The sequence below is a fragment of the Peromyscus eremicus genome, chromosome 9, assembly GCF_949786415.1.
Source record: "Peromyscus eremicus chromosome 9, PerEre_H2_v1, whole genome shotgun sequence".
NCBI lineage: Eukaryota > Metazoa > Chordata > Mammalia > Rodentia > Cricetidae > Peromyscus > Peromyscus eremicus.
This window is the reverse complement of record NC_081425.1, coordinates 112,324,538-112,341,837: the sequence shown is the minus strand read 5'-3', so window position 1 is coordinate 112,341,837 and position 17,300 is coordinate 112,324,538. Positions and strand designations below refer to the sequence as shown.

The following is a 17,300-nucleotide window of genomic DNA, read 5'->3' as shown; positions in this document are numbered from 1 at the left end:
AGAAGAGCCATCATAGTATATCAGAAATATGACCCTGGTCTTGGGTAACTGGACAAGGTGGATCTTCTTTAACTAAGACTTGGTGTAGATAGGCTTTGTCCTTCTAAATTATCACTAAGGAACTGTAGCAATTGGTCAGTGCTTCCTTTGAACTCCAGGTGTCTTCTTGTTTGAACACCTGAAGACTACAGACAACTCAGGCATAGTTTGTGGGGCTTCAAAATAAGTCAGCCTCACAATGCCAATGAGCACCAGGTCCTGCCACCTCTGGCATCTCAACCCAGGAGAACTGTACAGTCCAAGATTATTTGGGAGCAGCCCTATACAGGAAAGTGCTGCTGCAGGTTCACCAGCTGAGGCCACCAGGAATTCCTCTGCTCTGAGCTTCTGAACTTTGTCCTTTGGGGTTAGAGAAGGAGGGAGCCAAATTCCAACTCCAAAGCCAGCCTGATATATAATTGAATCGGAACCACAACTTTTCTAGAGTTAAAGAGATAATAGATGTTAGGCAGTGAGATATTATGCTGTGTAAATTGGTACCAATAGATTCTTTCTTTCTGCTGTAGATGTTTGAATATCCAAGGCTTTATGACTTCTGGAAGATGGGTATTTCTATTATCCTGTAAAGACAAAAATAGAACCCTACCCCAACCTTTGATTGTTAAATTTTTCTTACAACTTGTAGAGATGTCACATCGGTGGATGAGCTTTTACTTTTCCTCATCAAGGGGTTTCTTCCTGTTTAAAGCAAATTTTTATTAATTTTGTTGGTATCCTCAGCTTTTTTTCTCCTGCAGAAACAAAAGCAAAACCCCTTCCCCAATGTAGGATGTATCCTGGTTTTCATTGTGAGGTCAACCCATCTTTGAAATAAACCAGTTGGTTTAGCTCAGAAGTTTTGTGTGTCATCCAGTGTCTCTCTGTAGCTGTTGTTCTTTTCTCATCAGCATTGAGAAAATTCAAGGTTAATAAAGCATTGTGCAATCTATTTCTAGGAGTCATTGCTACCCGTTGCTGTTTATTTAGATCAACTGGATGTTTCTATGACTGCTTGGCTGTGGGACTGTGTGGTATACCTGTAACATGCTTTATATTGTAATAAGCAAAAAACTGTCTCATTTTATTGGAGACATATGCTGGGGCATTTTCTGTCTTAATTTGTACAGGTATTCCCATGATGGCCATAACTTCTAATAGGTGTGTAATTACAGAATCAGCCTTTTCAGAACTCATAGGAGCTGCCCACTGAAATCCTGAATAGTTGTCAATGGTATACATACTTTGTATACATACAGTGATATACAATGGTGTACATACTTTAATCTTCCAAATTCTGTGAAATGAAACGACATCCATCTGCCAAATTTCATTTCTTTGTATACCTTTTGGATTGCTCCCTGCAGGTAATGGAGTTTGGTTATAGAAGGAACAAATAGGACTTTTTTTTTAACAGTATCCTAGGCTTGATGTCAAGTGATGGAGAAATCCTTCTTCAAACCATTGATATTTACATGGTATTTCTTATGAAATTCTGAGGCTTCTAGTGTGTTACCTATTAGTAACTGATAATCTCATTACTACCTTGTGCTAGAGGTCCTAGCAGACCTGTATGGGATCTGATATGTGTTATATCTATATATCTATATCTATATAGACATAGATACAGATATAGATATATGATGTTCCCTATTTCTGATGATTTCCTGCAATTGTATGAATAACGAAGTTAATTCTGTATTATCAGGAATAAATTCAGCAGTTTCAATATGTAAAACAACTCTCTCTCTGCCTATTGAGAGTCAGTGACTATATAGAGGGGTTCTGTGAAGTCCATCAGTACCATAAGAATGGCATACAGTTCTGCCTTTTGTACAGAGCTATATGGACTTTGAACCACTTTACTTAAGTCTCCTGATTTATATCCTGCTTTCCCTGATTTATTTGCATCAGTATAGAATGTGAGGACTCCAGAGATTGGTTTTTGTCATACAACGCATGAGGAAGGACCCATTCAGTCATCTTTATGAATTCTGTTGTCGTGCTTTTGGGATAATATTTATTAATTTCTCCAAAAAAAAAAAATCACTGCAGGCTCTCTGCCAGTATTCATTATTTTTCCATAGCGAGAAAATTTCCTCATTAGTTAAAGGTACTACAATTTCTGCTGGGTCCATTCCTGTCAACTGACGAAGTCTTAATTTTCCTTTTTGAATCAAATCAGAGATCTTTTCTGTATAAGTCTTTAACTTCTTACTTGGTTTACGTGGTACAAATATCCATTCCAATGTAATATCTTCCCTCTACACCAAAATATCTGTTGGGGAGTGTCTGGAGGGGAGTATGACCAGAATGCATTTAAGTTCTGGATTCACACAATCCACATGTGCTTCTCATATTGTCTTTTCTACTAGAGCCAATTCCTTCTCAGCTTCAGCTGATAATTCTCTTGGACTATTTAATTCTTTATCCCCTTTTAGAGTATTAGCCAAATTTTGTAGTCCATCTTTAGGTATTCTCATGATACCCAGTAAGTTGGAAATGTTTCCTAATAATTTCTGAAAACCAGTAAGAGTCTGCAATCGATCTTTCCTTAGTTGTACCTTTTGGGGTCTAATTTTTTGTAGCTCTATCTTATAGCCTAAGTAATTAATAGAATCTCATCTTTGTATTTTTTCAGGAGCAATTTGTAGTCCCCAGCAAGGCAAATCTTTTTTTTTTTTTTTTTACTTCTTCAAACATGCGTTCTAATGTACCTAACTTTGGATCAGCTAATAAGATATCATCCATATAATGATAAATTATGGATTGTGGAAACTTCACATGAATTATCTCCAATGGTTTTTGCACAAGATATTGGCACAGGGTAGGGCTGTTTAACATTCCCTGTGGGAGAACCTTCCATTGATATCTCTTGACTGGCTGGGAATTATTATAAGTAGGTATTGTGAAGGCAGATTTTTTTTCTCTATCCCTTTCTTGTAGAGGTATGGTAAAGAAACAGTCTTTTAAGTCAATAACTATAATAGGCCATTCTTTGGGTAAGGGCATCCCATTCTGTAGGGAGCCCATAGGCTGAATTACACCCGACTTTCTTTTTCTATCAATGGAGACCTAAGATGATTTTGTAACTTAGTCATATAGCAGCATACATTCAAGGGCTAGTATCTCTGATATGCTGACATGGTTTCCTTTGGCTATGTATCCAGGAATGAATGGTACAACTTAATCATATAGTAAGTTGACTTTTAGCCTTTGGTTTTTCCGGACAGGGTTTCACGTTTAACAGCCTTGGCTGTCCTGAAACTAGCTCTGTAGACCAGGTTGTCCCCGAACTCACAGAGATCCACCAAAGGCATGTGCCACCACTGCCAGCCTAGCTTTTAGCCTTTTTAGGAAGCTCTGTATTATCGTCTATAGTGGCTGCTGCAGTGTACTTTCCCATCAACATTTTCTAAGGTGCCTTCCTCCCCTCCTTCACCTTGCCAGCATATGTGTGTGTGTTTGCGTCCATGTACGTAAGTGTATCTTGTTCATGCAGTGCCCTTGGAGATCAGAAGAGGGCATCAGATCCCAATAACTGGAATTGGAGAAAGCCATGTGGGTACTGATAACCAAGCCCCTGTCCTCTGCAAGAACAAGTGCCTTAACCACCTTAACCACTGAGCCATCTCTCAGACTCTTGTTATTTTGTTTTTGTTTTGTTTTGTTTTTAATGTTAGCCATTCTGACAGGAGTGATGGACTCTCATTGCAGTTTTTATTTGCATTTTCCTAGTGGCTAAGCATGTGGAGCATACTTTCATATATTAGCCATGTGGACTTCAGGCTCTACTCCACACTGCCTCCTAGCAGGTAACAGTTGCTTAGTGGACAGAGAGCAGAGAATATGGAATTCTTTTCATGTGGCCCTGGTGACACCCTTCACTTCTTAATTCCTTGAGTCACTTGTGGCCTGTTTATGGACCTGTAGCCAACCATTTTGTGGCCAAAGGATGGCCTATTGTTCTCCTTCAGAAGAGTAAAAATGTGGAATGTTCTCCACCCACATCTGTTCTCTAGTCTTACTAACTCCCCGATGCTTCCTTGGTTAATCATTAGCAGCCAGGTAGGAATGTACCTCCAGAACTCCCATGATATGCCAGTGTAGTACCAGATGTAGGAGACATAGTTATGTGGGTTTGTCCCTTGTTGATGAGAGTTGAGAGAGGTAAAAAAAACTACCACATCACTGACTTTTGGAGAACTGGTCCTTCAAGGAGGCATTTCAAAGTAGCTTCAGCAGAATGCTAAAAATATCTGGTACACACCTCATAATTGGTCCCATCCCACATACAAATGCTTCTTAAAAAGTACCAGAAAACTGATACAGAAGTGCTATAATATATATTCCACCTTAGAATTTACAGGAGTTTAAATTGACTTTATAGCTATTTTAAAAAAAGAAAAAAGAGCCATTGCTGTCATTTAAAAGTAACTGGATAATTGTAGGTAGTTTGAGAAAGTGTGTGTGGCTTGGGGGCTGTGTTGGCAATTGCCAGAGTAGTTATGTGGGAACTATGATTGGTTGGATTTGGGGAGGAGAAGCCCATGGCCAGGTTCCAGTCCAAGCAGAGCCTGCTTGTTTTGTTCATGGTAGAGGCCCTCCACCTCTTACTGTGGAGATGCTTCAGTCCTGTCCAATCTGGTCTTTTCCTCCTCTTATGTGTCAAAATTAGCACTACACAGCACAACAGGTCCACAGCCATGGCCAGACACACACACTGGGATTCCCTGGAGCATTTCCTTTTCAAGGCCTAGGAAGTCTCCTGTTTCCTGAGGATGGGAACTGGGGAGGTCTTTTGGGCAAGTCTCCATCTTTTTATTGTTCTAAGAGCTGGGATAAACATTTGAACCTTTACCTGTCAAAAATCACTTTTGGAATGAAGCCTGTCTTCCCTCCAGCTCCTCAGACTAGCAGAAAGAAGGTATCATGTGTCCCAGGAAGGCCATAAAGGGGGGCTTTCCTATTAGGACACCCACCTTGAACTCATTGGAAACAGAAGTCCTGGACATTGTATGTTTTATAAGTTTGGCTCAGACTTTGACTTACCTAAAATCTGTTTGAAAAAGACTTTGTTTTCTTCTTTAAAGCAACATACATAACCTGGATAAAGAATAGAGCCATCTGACTTCAAGTTATGAGATACACACACGCAGCTGGGCATGCATGTATTTTAAGACAGTGTCTTGCTATATAGCCCAGGCTGGACATGAATGTTGGCTTTGAACTCCTGAGGATCCTCCTTCCTTGGCCTCCCTAGTGCTGAGATTACAAATGTGTGCTACCACACCCAGCTCAAACTTGCCCTTTTTTCTTGTGCTAATGATTGAACCCAGGAGGGCCTTGCACATGCAAGGCAGGCATGCAAGTCTGCTTTTAAAAAGCATTTATTTTACACATAGTTCAGGGGAGTTTTAATTTTACAGACTTATGCCTATAGTGGAATGAGGCTTCTTAACCTCACAGTGCAAGATATCTCCAATGTATTGTGTTGCTATGAGTACCTTTCTAGACATACACATTACATGTAGTTTGGTATGTGTTAATGTTCAGGTACCTCATGGTGGGACAACTGCAAGGTGAAGAAGGCTCTGTTTCTCACCACGGTCCTGCTGTGTGAGTGGAAGGCAGAGGGTCTGGTAGACAGTTCTAAAGAAAGGATCCTGACACATATGCGGTTGTGCGTGTAGCACCACCAGGCTTGGGTGTGTGAGAGTGTATTCCACAGGAAGATAGGGTGAAGGTTCTTGCAGGCAAGGAAATTCATAATATGAAGCAGTCCTGTAACACAAAGTAAGTTGTCATCTTGGAACAGGCCAACTTTGAACCTGAGTATGGAGTATGTGGTTGAGTGAAAGTGACAAGACTCAGGCCAACTGACTGGTGCGTGTTTAGGTTCTGTGCGCTTAAGTTTGATTGGACAGCAGGGACCGTCAGTTAGTTGAGAAGAATAGAGGTACCCAACTAGAAATATGGTGTTGAGGCTGTGTAAATAGCAGTTCACGATAATGGCTCTCAGAGATACCAGGAGAGGGAAAAACTGCATGTCTATGGGAAGGTTCAAATATTTGCCAAGAGATGACACACTGTAGAAACTGTACCAGAGGCTTGAAGGGGATCCCAAAATAGTTATAATGTTTTCACCTTGGGGTCTCAGTAGGATAAGGAGTGGTTCTTGATGATGTTTGTGGAAGGAGGAATAAAGAGCAATTCTAAAGATAGTGTGTAAATTTTGATAAGTGCAGGTAGAAGATTGTAGAACAGAAAGCCAGGCATGGTAGTACATGCCCATAATGCCAGCACCTGGGAGGCAGAGGAGGAAGACCACAGATTTGAGGCCAGCTTAGACTACAATACAAGAGTCTGTCTCAAAAAAACAAATAAAAGTGAGGACAAAGCTGGCCAGGGTATTGACAAGCTCTCCAAATCAGGGGTAGGATGACTTAGGCTTGTCAACAGACTTTTCTGGTTGAATTAGTTTAACTATTTTCTGAATAAGTGACTCGTCTGAGCAGCGGAGATGAACATGATTGATAGCTCAACATTAATGAGATTAAAGTGGAAGCTAGCCTCTTGAACCTATAGATAAGAATGTAAACAGAAACAAATTTTTATAGGGAAAAGATGACTAGGACATAATTGCTAGTAAAAAGAAACATTTAAAAACTTGTGCAGAAAAATATAAAACCAGGACAGCAAACAAGAGACTACATACCATTGTTAATTCTGGGACATGGACACACACCTTTTATTGTCTGTATTTCTGAAATTATTTTTAAAAATTTCAAACAATAAAGGAAACATCAATTTAAGATTTATTTTTATTGTTTTAAAATTATGTACCTGTGTGTATGCGTGAGTGCAGACACCCTTGCAGCTAAGGCATCAAGTCTTCTGAAGCTGAAGCTGCAGGCTGTTGTGAGTCACACATGGGTGCCAGGAACCAAAATCAGGCCAGTAGCAAAGAATCTGTGCTCTTAACTGCCAAGCACTTCTCCAGCCTTGGAAACATCAACTTTAATTGAAAGAAAAACCATCAGAAACTTAGGTATAAAACAGTGGGGTAGACAAACTGGTGAGAAACAGCACTGTAGTAATTATATTTACTGGAGGCTTGGAAGTTGTAAGTTACTTGTGAATTAATTCATTCCAAGGTGGAAGACTCCTCAGGTCATTTTCTTCTTATTATGTTATTACATTTATTTTTGTATTTACTTAGAACATGCGTGTGTGAGTGCGTGCTCATGTGCTTAGAGAACATAGAACAACCCCTTTCATCATTGAGGTCAGACTTGGCAGCAAACACCTTTACCCATTAAGCCCTCAAATCATTTCTTAGTGTCCACATGTATGCAGCCCTCTCTTTGAATGTCTTGTACATTTGAAGAGGGCATTGTACAAAAATCTTGAGTTTCTTGTACAGGATCAATTCTTTATTTTAGCCAGCTTTCAGTGGAGAGGCAATTAGATCACCAACTCCCTGGACAAAGAGCTCTAGGGCATTCCATTTTGTTAATTTATTGCTCTCATCAATTTCTCTAGTAGTCAAAGTTTCCTCTACATTTCCCATCATATTTAAATGTCAGTCTTAAGTATGTAATCTGCCTCAAAACTTTGGATCATTTGCTATCTTTACATAAATTTATCTGTGCCGGGCTCATCTATGGCATTGGTAGTTTGTTCCTAATCTATGGCATCCACCATGTTTCAAACACTGACTTCTTTAAAATTTAAAAACCTTTTTCTTTGTATGGAAAATTGTAAGCATGCAGAAAAGTAGAGACAATATAATGCATCCCAATGATCATGGGCAATAATTAACAAACACACAGGATTGTTGTTGTAGTCATTCCATTTCCAGATGTTTTGAAGCAAATCCTAGCACTGCATTGTAGACGGAAGTTTTCCTGTGTCCCGCCTGGTCCCACAGCTGCTCGGTCCCAAGTAAACACACAGAGGCTTATATTAATTACAAACTGTATGGCCTGTGGCTCAGGTTTCTTGCTAACTAGCTTTTTCATCTTAAATTAACCTCTTTCTGTTAATCTGTATGTTGCTATGTGGCCATGGTGTTCATCTTGTTGTTCCTTGGGTAGCAGGCTGGCGTCGCCTATTACTGCCTTTCCTATATCTCTCCTTGGATTTCCCACCTGCCTCTAAGCTGCCTTACCATAGACCAAAGCAGCTTATTTATTAACCAATGGGAACAGCATATATTCACAGCATACAGAAAAATATTCCACAGCACTGCATCCTTTCACATTGAAGTATCTCAGTATAGTTCCCTGTGAATGAGGGTTTCATTTACTTTTTACAAAGAGTTTGACCCAAACTGTGTAACTCAGAATGACCAAGCTGATGTCCTGTCGTGTTTTCCCAGACAGTAAAGCCATTGTAGATGGAAACCTAAAGCTCATCTTGGGCCTGGTATGGACTTTGATCCTTCACTACTCCATCTCCATGCCTGTATGGGAAGATGAAGGGGATGATGATGCCAAGAAGCAGACACCAAAACAGAGGCTGCTGGGATGGATTCAGAACAAGATCCCATACTTGCCCATCACCAACTTTAATCAGAACTGGCAAGATGGCAAAGCCCTAGGAGCCCTGGTGGATAGCTGTGCTCCAGGTAAGTGCCCATAATTACCTAAACCATCTCCCCAGGGTGGAGCGTGTTGGCCCCAAACCTGGATTTCCATGAGAAAGGTTGTGGTAGCTGGTGTGGGTCTCCTGGTTTTAGTCCATTGTAAGACAGGATGAGTCACAAATGGTTCTGTGTGCCCTTCCAAAGGCAGATGTTCTAGGTCTAGCCATACACATTTGCTAGTGTATCTAGTCAGTTATTCAGATCACCAAAGAATGCCCAGTGCCTGAACTTTGAGCAGGCTTTGGGGTTATAATCCAGATTCCAGTCCTGTGTCTTCCCACACTGGTGCCTTGTTTCCTGTCATCTTAAAGAAAACATGTGGCTCTCTTCAGTGGCTTGGCATGGGACTCTAAAGCCCTTTGCTGAATGGAAAGTGACTGTTTTTATTAAATACTAGCTTGACTATATATGGCATTTTCTGCCCCTTTCTCTCTGTATTGCTGTAGATACCACTTGGTGTGGATCCAGTTAGAGCCTTTTCCACCCTGGATAGGCTCTTTTCTGAGTGGTTGAGTGGACAACAAGATGTAATTATCCTCACTAGAGGGCTTAGATTGATGGGTAGGGTTTACTGGCTCACACTCAGTAGAAAAACTAGAACCAGTGGTTATATGCCACCCCCAAATTATTTTTATAAAAAACCCTTACTTTAATAATTATATTTTCCATTTACTAAGTATTCTACATGAACTGGGCAATGAATCTCAGTGTGCTCAAAGCAAAACTCACTCACATCAGGTACAAAAGGCTGCATCAAAGCTTCATTCCTCCTTGAAAGCCTATAAACTGGAATATTCCAGGAATAATTCAAAGTATAGTGTTAGCCCATCAAGCTGGCTCAATGGATAAAGGCCCTTGCCATCAATGACCTGTGATCACTCCCTGGTACCCACATGGTGGAAGGAAAAAACCTACTTCTAGGCACCATGGTGCGTGCATGTGTCCATACATTCACACATACATAACAAATAAATAAATGTAGCTTTAAAATTATAGTATTAGCTTATTTCCTAGTGCCCTCTTCCTTACTTCTACCTAAAGACACAATTTATGCTACCTCTTTTGAGTTTAAATCAGAGAGTTTTACTTCATTTCTACACTACTTGTACTTATTAGGGCCTTTTAAATGGCTCTAGGATTGTGTGTTTGAGCAAGTGGAGTTTTGAATCACATAGGATGCTAGCTTAATCTTTGTTAAATATATCTAGGCATGGTATAAATAAATACTTTTCCTGTATAAAGGCATCAAGCCCAAGCAATTTTATAGACCTTTGTTTTAGTATATCTTGAAGCAATAGATTAACCCGTCTTAAAGCCAGAACATAGTGTCCTAAAGCATGTCTTTGCTAATGTGGAGTCATTTCCATGCTGCCATACTCTTAGCTCTCATACTTTTTGGCCCTCAGATGTACAGTTAGCTAAGCTCTTGGTGGAAACTGCTGAATAAAAAGACTAAATGGTTTTGTTATCAGCACATGGCTTCTTTTAAATCTCTTTGTCAACTAATGCTAAAAGCAACTTTCATGTGTCATGAACAGGTCTGTGCCCAGACTGGGAATCCTGGGACCCACAAAAGCCAGTGGATAATGCCCGAGAAGCCATGCAGCAGGCCGACGACTGGCTGGGCGTCCCACAGGTATGTACATGTACACATGTCCCAGGAGACAGCTCCCACCCACTGACTGGTTGCTGGTAGTGTAGATACTTTTCTGGGTCAGACCACAGTCTGACCTTCTTGGCATTCAGCCTTTAAAGAGCCTTGCCTCTGGCACTCTCCTACCATCTCAGTTAATTAGTAATGATAGGTTCTTATGGATTTAGTAGCTTATAGGTCATTCAGAAATCTTCATGTCACAAGCTGGCAATTGCTCCCCCCACCCCACCCCCTGCCTTTCCTTTTTACTACTTTTCTCATTTCTTCCTCTCACCTCCTACCTGATGTCTTACTATGTAATCCAGGCTGGCTTTGAACTCCTGATCTCTTGTCTCAGCTTCTGGAGTGCTGGGATTTCAAGTATGTATTACTACAAATTTTCTATTATTTTGGTTCCAGATATTCCAGCAATCATGGTCCTTAACTATTAGAATGAGTCATAAGGGGCTACCAGTATTTGACTGTTTTTAAACCTATATAAAAGAAACACAATTTTAATGAGGTATTTAGAACTTTTTTTCTTTTAGTATAAATCAAGATAACCCCCATTAGTGGAAATTGCAGCAGAATTTGTATTGCCCATAATCTATCAGAATAATCACAAGGGGACTCAAGCTTTTGATAAGTCAGAGATAACATCTAAATAGCTACATGTCTTATTTGAAGCCAGTGTTTTCCTTGTAAATCCCCCCCCCCCCCCCCCCCCCGCAAAGTACTGGTTCCAGGATCAAAGCCATGATGAAAGGGAAGTTGTAGAAGATCCCTCATTGTAGACCATGCTGAAGTCTGAGTTGGTATTCAGAGTTGAGTAGAAAACCAGTCCTATAGGGCAGAAGATCCCTCATTGTAGACCATGCTGAAGTCTGAATTGGTATTGAGAGTTGAGTTCAATATATTCCATAATAGGATTCCCTGGGAGGCAGGAAAACTAGTCTGTTTCTTTGGTTTGGTTTTGGAGCCATGTCTCTGCTACATGACGATTCTCAGATCTGTCACCCTCAGGAAGTACTGTATTGCATTTCTCATCTCCCTTTCAATCTGATACTACCTCTTTGTGGAACTCTGTGATGTTGGGTACTATAAAATTACTATTGGAGTTTTTGGAGAGAGATACCAAACCAATGCATATTTTGCTTGTAATGGACTGTTTTATAGATAACTATTCAAAACCTCAGTAGCTATTTTATTCTTAGCCACTGACCACAGTACGTTTTCTCATCTCTTCATTGCATCTGGTTGATAGGGCTCATGAGGTAGAGCCTTCTGCTGCTCTGAGGAGGTGTGGCTGACCACTGTGTATCCTCAGTGGGGACAGGGAGGACTTTGCAAGTTAAGGCTGGTCAGGTAGTGAACCAAGAATGCTGATAACTTTTGGAAGGTCCCCTGTCCAACCTGGATCTAATATTGGCCCTAAGCTGAGTGTCAGGAGAAACACCTCCGCAACCAATAATTTATTTTATTTTTTAGTGTGTGTGTGTGTGTGTGTGTGTGTGTGTGTGTGTGAGAGAGAGAGAGAGAGAGAGAGAGAGAGAGAGAGAGAGAGAGAGAGAGAGAGAGAGAGAGAAATAGACAGAGAGAAAGAGGGGGAAATTTTTGAGAGAGGCGTGGATTCCTAGAGCTGGAGCTACAGACTGTTGCAAGCCGCTGGGAACCGAAATTAGGTCCTCTGCAAGAATTTTTTGTTTGTTTGTTTTAACTGAGCCATCTCTCTAGTTTTCCTCCTCATTGTTAAAGGCTCCTAATATATTAAGACCACATACCTAATATGTTGTCCCCTATTGCTCTGCTTGGGTTTTTTGTTGTTGTTGTAGTTTTTGTTTTTCAAGACAGGATTTCTCTGTGTAGTTCTAGCTATCCTGGAACTCGCTCTTGAACTCATAGAGATCCACCTGCCTCTACCTCCTGAGTGCTGGGATTAAAGGCGTGCGCCACTACCACCCTGCTACTTGTTTGTGTTTTGAGCCAGAACCTCACTAAATCTCAGGCTAACCTCAAACTTGCTATCTTTCTGTTCAGCCTCCCGAATGCTGGGGTTATAGGTATGTACTGCCTTTCTCACTGGTTTTCTTTATTCTTACTAGTACAGAGATGTGTACACAATAGATGAGCATAAGGTCTGTTGATGTGCTTTAAAAACATTTCCATTGCCTTATGCATATGTTTTCTTTCCCTCCTGTGCCTTATCCCCTTTCTAGAATATTGGACCAGAGGAGTGAAAGAAAAGTCTTTTGAAGGAGATTTGGGGTAGGGGTGTGCCATGAATCTCTGTAAATTACATTCAGAATTTTGGGAGAATATCTCCCAGCTTACAAAGGAACCAGCAACACATGTATATTCAAACACTGATCTTGTTATGGTTTTAATGTGATTTCACTAGAATGAGAAATTGAGTTTCTTATTTGTAGCACTTGGTTGAAGGGAGATTTCAGTGGCTGCAAAGTGACATGTCAGAGGAATCACCCATCATATTGTCATTCTAGGTCATCACTCCTGAGGAGATTATTCACCCAGATGTGGATGAACACTCCGTGATGACTTACCTATCTCAGTTCCCCAAAGCCAAGCTCAAGCCAGGAGCTCCTCTTAAACCCAAACTCAACCCAAAGAAAGCCCGGGCCTATGGGAGAGGTAAGTGCTGGTCTTGTTGGATCTGAGGCATGTTCTCTGGCATTAGCTCTGGGAGGAATGCTCTCAGGATCAGGAGACTAAGGAGACAGTACAGTTAATAAGGGCTTCTTGTGCAAGCATGAAGACCTGAGTTTGGATCCCCAGCCCTCACCTAAAAGCCAGGTATAGTGGCACACTCCAGTATTTCCAAGGCTAGGTAGGCAGAGAGATTCCTGGGCCATTCTGGCCTTCCAATCTAGCCAAACATGGAGCTCCAGTTTCTGTGAAAGACTGTCTGAAGATAAAAGGATGTAAGGCTTAACTGTAAAGATACCCTGGACCTTTGTTGAGAGAGAGAGACAGAGACAGAGACAGAGAGAGTTTAGACCTAAAGTTCTGTTTATTTCTGATCACCTTACTCTGTTTTGAGAATTTAAATCTTTCCTGTAGTAGAGTATACTGAATTTGCTGCTTTGTGTGTTTTGTGCAGTAGCCTAGGGAAGGCTGATGCTCTCATTTAAGAACCAGAGCCTGGTCCACAGTGGCTGGGATGGGTCTTGCCCAGGTTATGGATGGGGGTGGGGCAAGAGCCTCTGCCTTCTGGATGCTGATTCATTTCTCCTGTCAGGCAGAATCTGCTTGAGGTTTCCAGATGGGATGGGAGCTATTGTTAATCTCTGGTGGACACTTCCTTGCTGAGACATCCTGTTTGTGACTTTCACTGTAAGATGCCCAGCACCTTGTGGCTGGTCAGAGCTATTTCAGGCGTCTGGTCAATTGTGGTCAGCAGCTGATTTGAAGCATATTAGTTTTTAAAGGAGGGTAATTAATAGCTGGATGTGGTGGTATGTATTGCCTTATAAATCTCAGTGCTTTGGAAGGCTGAAGCTAGGGAATCTTGAATTTAAGGCTAACCAGAATAATAGCATGACAAACAAGCCAGGTGTAGTGATGAGCGCCTTTAATTCAAGCACTCAGGAGGCAGAGGCAGGATGATCTCTTGAGTTGGAGGCCAGCCTGGTCTACAAAGTGAGTTCCAGGATAGCCAGGGCTACATACAGAGAAATGGTCTTGAAAAACCATAAAAACAAACAAATAATAAAACAACAACTACATGGCTATTAGTTTGATTTCTGGTAAGATTAGTGTAGTAGTCTCCCTTTTTAATAAAGAAGACAAGAAGTGCATTTTGTTAATTTTTGTAACTAAAGTTAAGTGACACTTAGGCTTATATGCACATTTTGGTGCATACCCACTTGTGGATTAATAAGGGCTGGACAACTTTGGAGACCCTATTCCCATTGCCCATCAGCAGCTCCAAATTGTTTTCTCTGAGCCATAACCCAAGGTGATAGGTGCTATGAAGAATCTTATAGATAAAAGATAATGTTTCCTTAATGCAAAAAAACTACAGGTGACTCTCATGTCAACATACTGCCCACAAGGGCGTTAACTTTAATCAAGGCATAAAATGCTTGTTTGTAATAACCTTATCACTAGCTGTCTAGTTTCCTCATTGTTAGTGTGAGATTGTTTCCTTTCCAGAAAATGACTGCTCACTATTTCAGGAATGTGGCTGGTCATTGCCCGTTTCCTCCTCTATAAGTGTTGTGAATGCTGGGAAGAAACAACCTGTTTTCATCTCGTTTGTTTTTGTGTAGGTTTATTTTTACATTTTCTTTTCATCATGATAAATTCATTATTTCGAAATATAATGTCCTGGGACATTAAGCACACCCACAAGTCATAGGACTATCACCATCACTGTTCATCTGCAAAGCATTTTCAACTTTCCAAAGTAAAACACCATGCTCATTAAACAAGCTCTCCATTCTCTTCTTCCCCTTCCTCCTGGCACCCTCCATTTTTTTTTTCTGTTTTTGAATTTGTGTAGGTATCTCATAGAAATGGAATGATGCAGTATGTGACTTTTTATGTCCAGCTTGCCTCATTTAACATATTTTCAGGATTGTTTTTACTTATAGCATATATCACAATTTCCTTCATTTTTATGGGTGGTGATATTCCATTGTGTGTGCTGTATTTGGCTTATTTACTCATTTACTTGTAGGCATTTGTGTTGTTCTTTTAGCCATTGTGAACAATGCTGCTGAGAACAAGGAGATACCTAGGCATTAAATGGCTGGGCCATATTGTGATTCAATGCTTAATTTTTCTTTTTTTAGAATAAGAAGGCAACATGGTCACTTTGGGTGATGGGGTCAAAGCACAAGGGGGCTGTAAGACACATCTTTCTTCCTTGGTGAGATGGAAGTCACGCCAATTATACTGCATTACTGTGTTTCTGCTACTCAGACTAGGAATAGAGAAGACTCCATGTACTAAGAGGGTTCAGAGGTTTGTTTTTGCTTTGTGGATGTTGAATAGATTCGCTTTGAGGCCAGTTAGCAATTGCAGATTTCTCTGTTGAGCTCTGGGTTGCCTAGTATGAGTGGCGAGAGAAGACTTGGGATCTTTGTGTAAGGCTCCCTTGCAAGGTTAGTGTTATGAACACATCTGTCTATTAGCTGAGCAGTGCCCTTTTCCAACCCCTATTCCGTATGAAGCACTTGTATAACCCTCTGTCTGAATAATTAGAGGGACTGATTCCACATGGTGAGCATGGCTCTACTGGAATTTTATGAAGTGTGGGATGTGGTTCAACTTCCCAACCAGCCCTGGTTAGCTAGGGAACATTACACTAACTTAACTGAGTCATTGACAAGATGCAGAATAAGTTATTTCTCAGACTGCCAGAGTCAGATGGAGTAAGTGCTTATATGTTGTAGGTGTGTGTGTTTAAATCTTGTTGTTAGTGATCTGATCATTATATAAGCAAAGGAAAAACAAAATAAAATCTGGAAGTCCATTTTCTAATTTCTAATCCCTTTGTTTCCTTCCAAGTCAGAGGCATTTATTTTAAATGGGGGGGGGGGGGGTGCCGCAACTGAGGTATCTTTAATGAAAGCTAAGATAATATTCTTTCACTGAGCCATATCCTTGCCACTCCAAGGCAGAACACTCCCTCAACACAGTATGTGCTCTGTGTTCAGCCAAAACCATAGGAAAAAACTTTGCCCTCTTCATTGATCAGCAAAAGTAAACATGGAGCCAGAATTTTGACTATAGTCTAGTTTTAAGGTAGTGATGATGTCAACAGCTGTGTTGTAAGCTGTTCCTCTTCTGCTGCTTGAGGGGGAGCTAAAACTCACATCCTAACCCATTAGAAATGGGGATCCCCCACCCCGGGCGGCTGTGGCGCACGCCTTTACTCCCAGCATTCATGAGGCAGAGCCAGACAGATCTCTGTGAGTTCAAGGCCAGCCTATCCTATAGAGCAAGATCCAGGACAGGCACCAAAACTACACAGAGAAACCCTGTCTTGAAAAACAAAAACAAACAAAAAAAAAAAAAAAGAAATGAGGATTCCTCTCAATTAATACCTCAAATACAGTGAAGTTGAATGCAGATCCTGGACTTCCTCCCCAGCTGGAGTGGTATCATTAAAAAAAAAAAAAAAAAAGCCAAAAGAAAGTTGACCTAAGTAAGACCCAGAGTCCTATTAAACCCAACTGTCCACGTTTCACCATTAAAAATCACTTGTCACACCATGAGCCAAAATCTCAAATCAAATGAAAATGATAGTTCATACCAGTAGTGGGATGATAGAGATGTAAGAATTATCTGCCAGCAACTTTGAAGTGTTCATGATGGTTAATACTTTCCACTGGACGAGATCTGGAATCACCTAGCAGATCAGCTTTTGAGCAAGTCTGTGTAGGATTTTCTAGATTAGGTTAATTGAGGTGTGAAAACCTATTCTAAACTATTCCATGGTCTCAGATTGCTGGTGGACTGAATAACAAGAAAGTGAGATGAACATCTGTATCCACTCTGTTGTCGATATAATATGACCCACTGACCAGGCAGCTCCAGCTGCTCCCGCCATACATTCATTTCCTTCCATGATGAAGTCTTGAACTGTAAGCAAATTAATGCTTTCTTGTTGTCAGGTGTTTGGTAAGAGTAATAAGAAAAATAACTAATACAGTGGCCATTTTTAAAAAGGCTTCAACAACAGTTACAAATACTCTTGAAATAAATGGAAAAAAAAAAACAAACCCAGCAGTCTCAGCAAAGAAATAGAATGCCCAGACAGAAGCCAAAATACCCAGAAGACATAGAGCCAATTGAAGATCTTAGAACTGGGGTGGGGAACGGGACACACAAAGAAACAAAGAATAATAACTGAAATGAGTTTTTGGATGTACTCAGTAGCAGAGTAGAAAGACAGAAGAACCAGTGAACTGAAAATGGAACAGGAGAAGTGATCCAGTAGTCTAAATGAAAGAC

General features: G+C 40.7%; 1 protein-coding gene across 4 annotated transcripts in view; it reads left to right on the top strand.

The window, feature by feature from the left end:
* The window catches only part of Flnb (filamin B), a 151,842-nt gene that overhangs the window by 46,594 nt on the left and 87,948 nt on the right, over positions 1–17,300 (top strand). For all 4 annotated transcript variants that reach the window (XM_059274276.1, XM_059274275.1, XM_059274274.1 and 1 more), the window contains exons 2-4: positions 8,420–8,668; positions 10,225–10,322; positions 12,821–12,968. In XM_059274276.1, the coding sequence (XP_059130259.1) occupies positions 8,420–8,668; positions 10,225–10,322; positions 12,821–12,968 (495 nt within the window). The remainder of the gene's footprint in view (positions 1–8,419; positions 8,669–10,224; positions 10,323–12,820; positions 12,969–17,300) is intronic.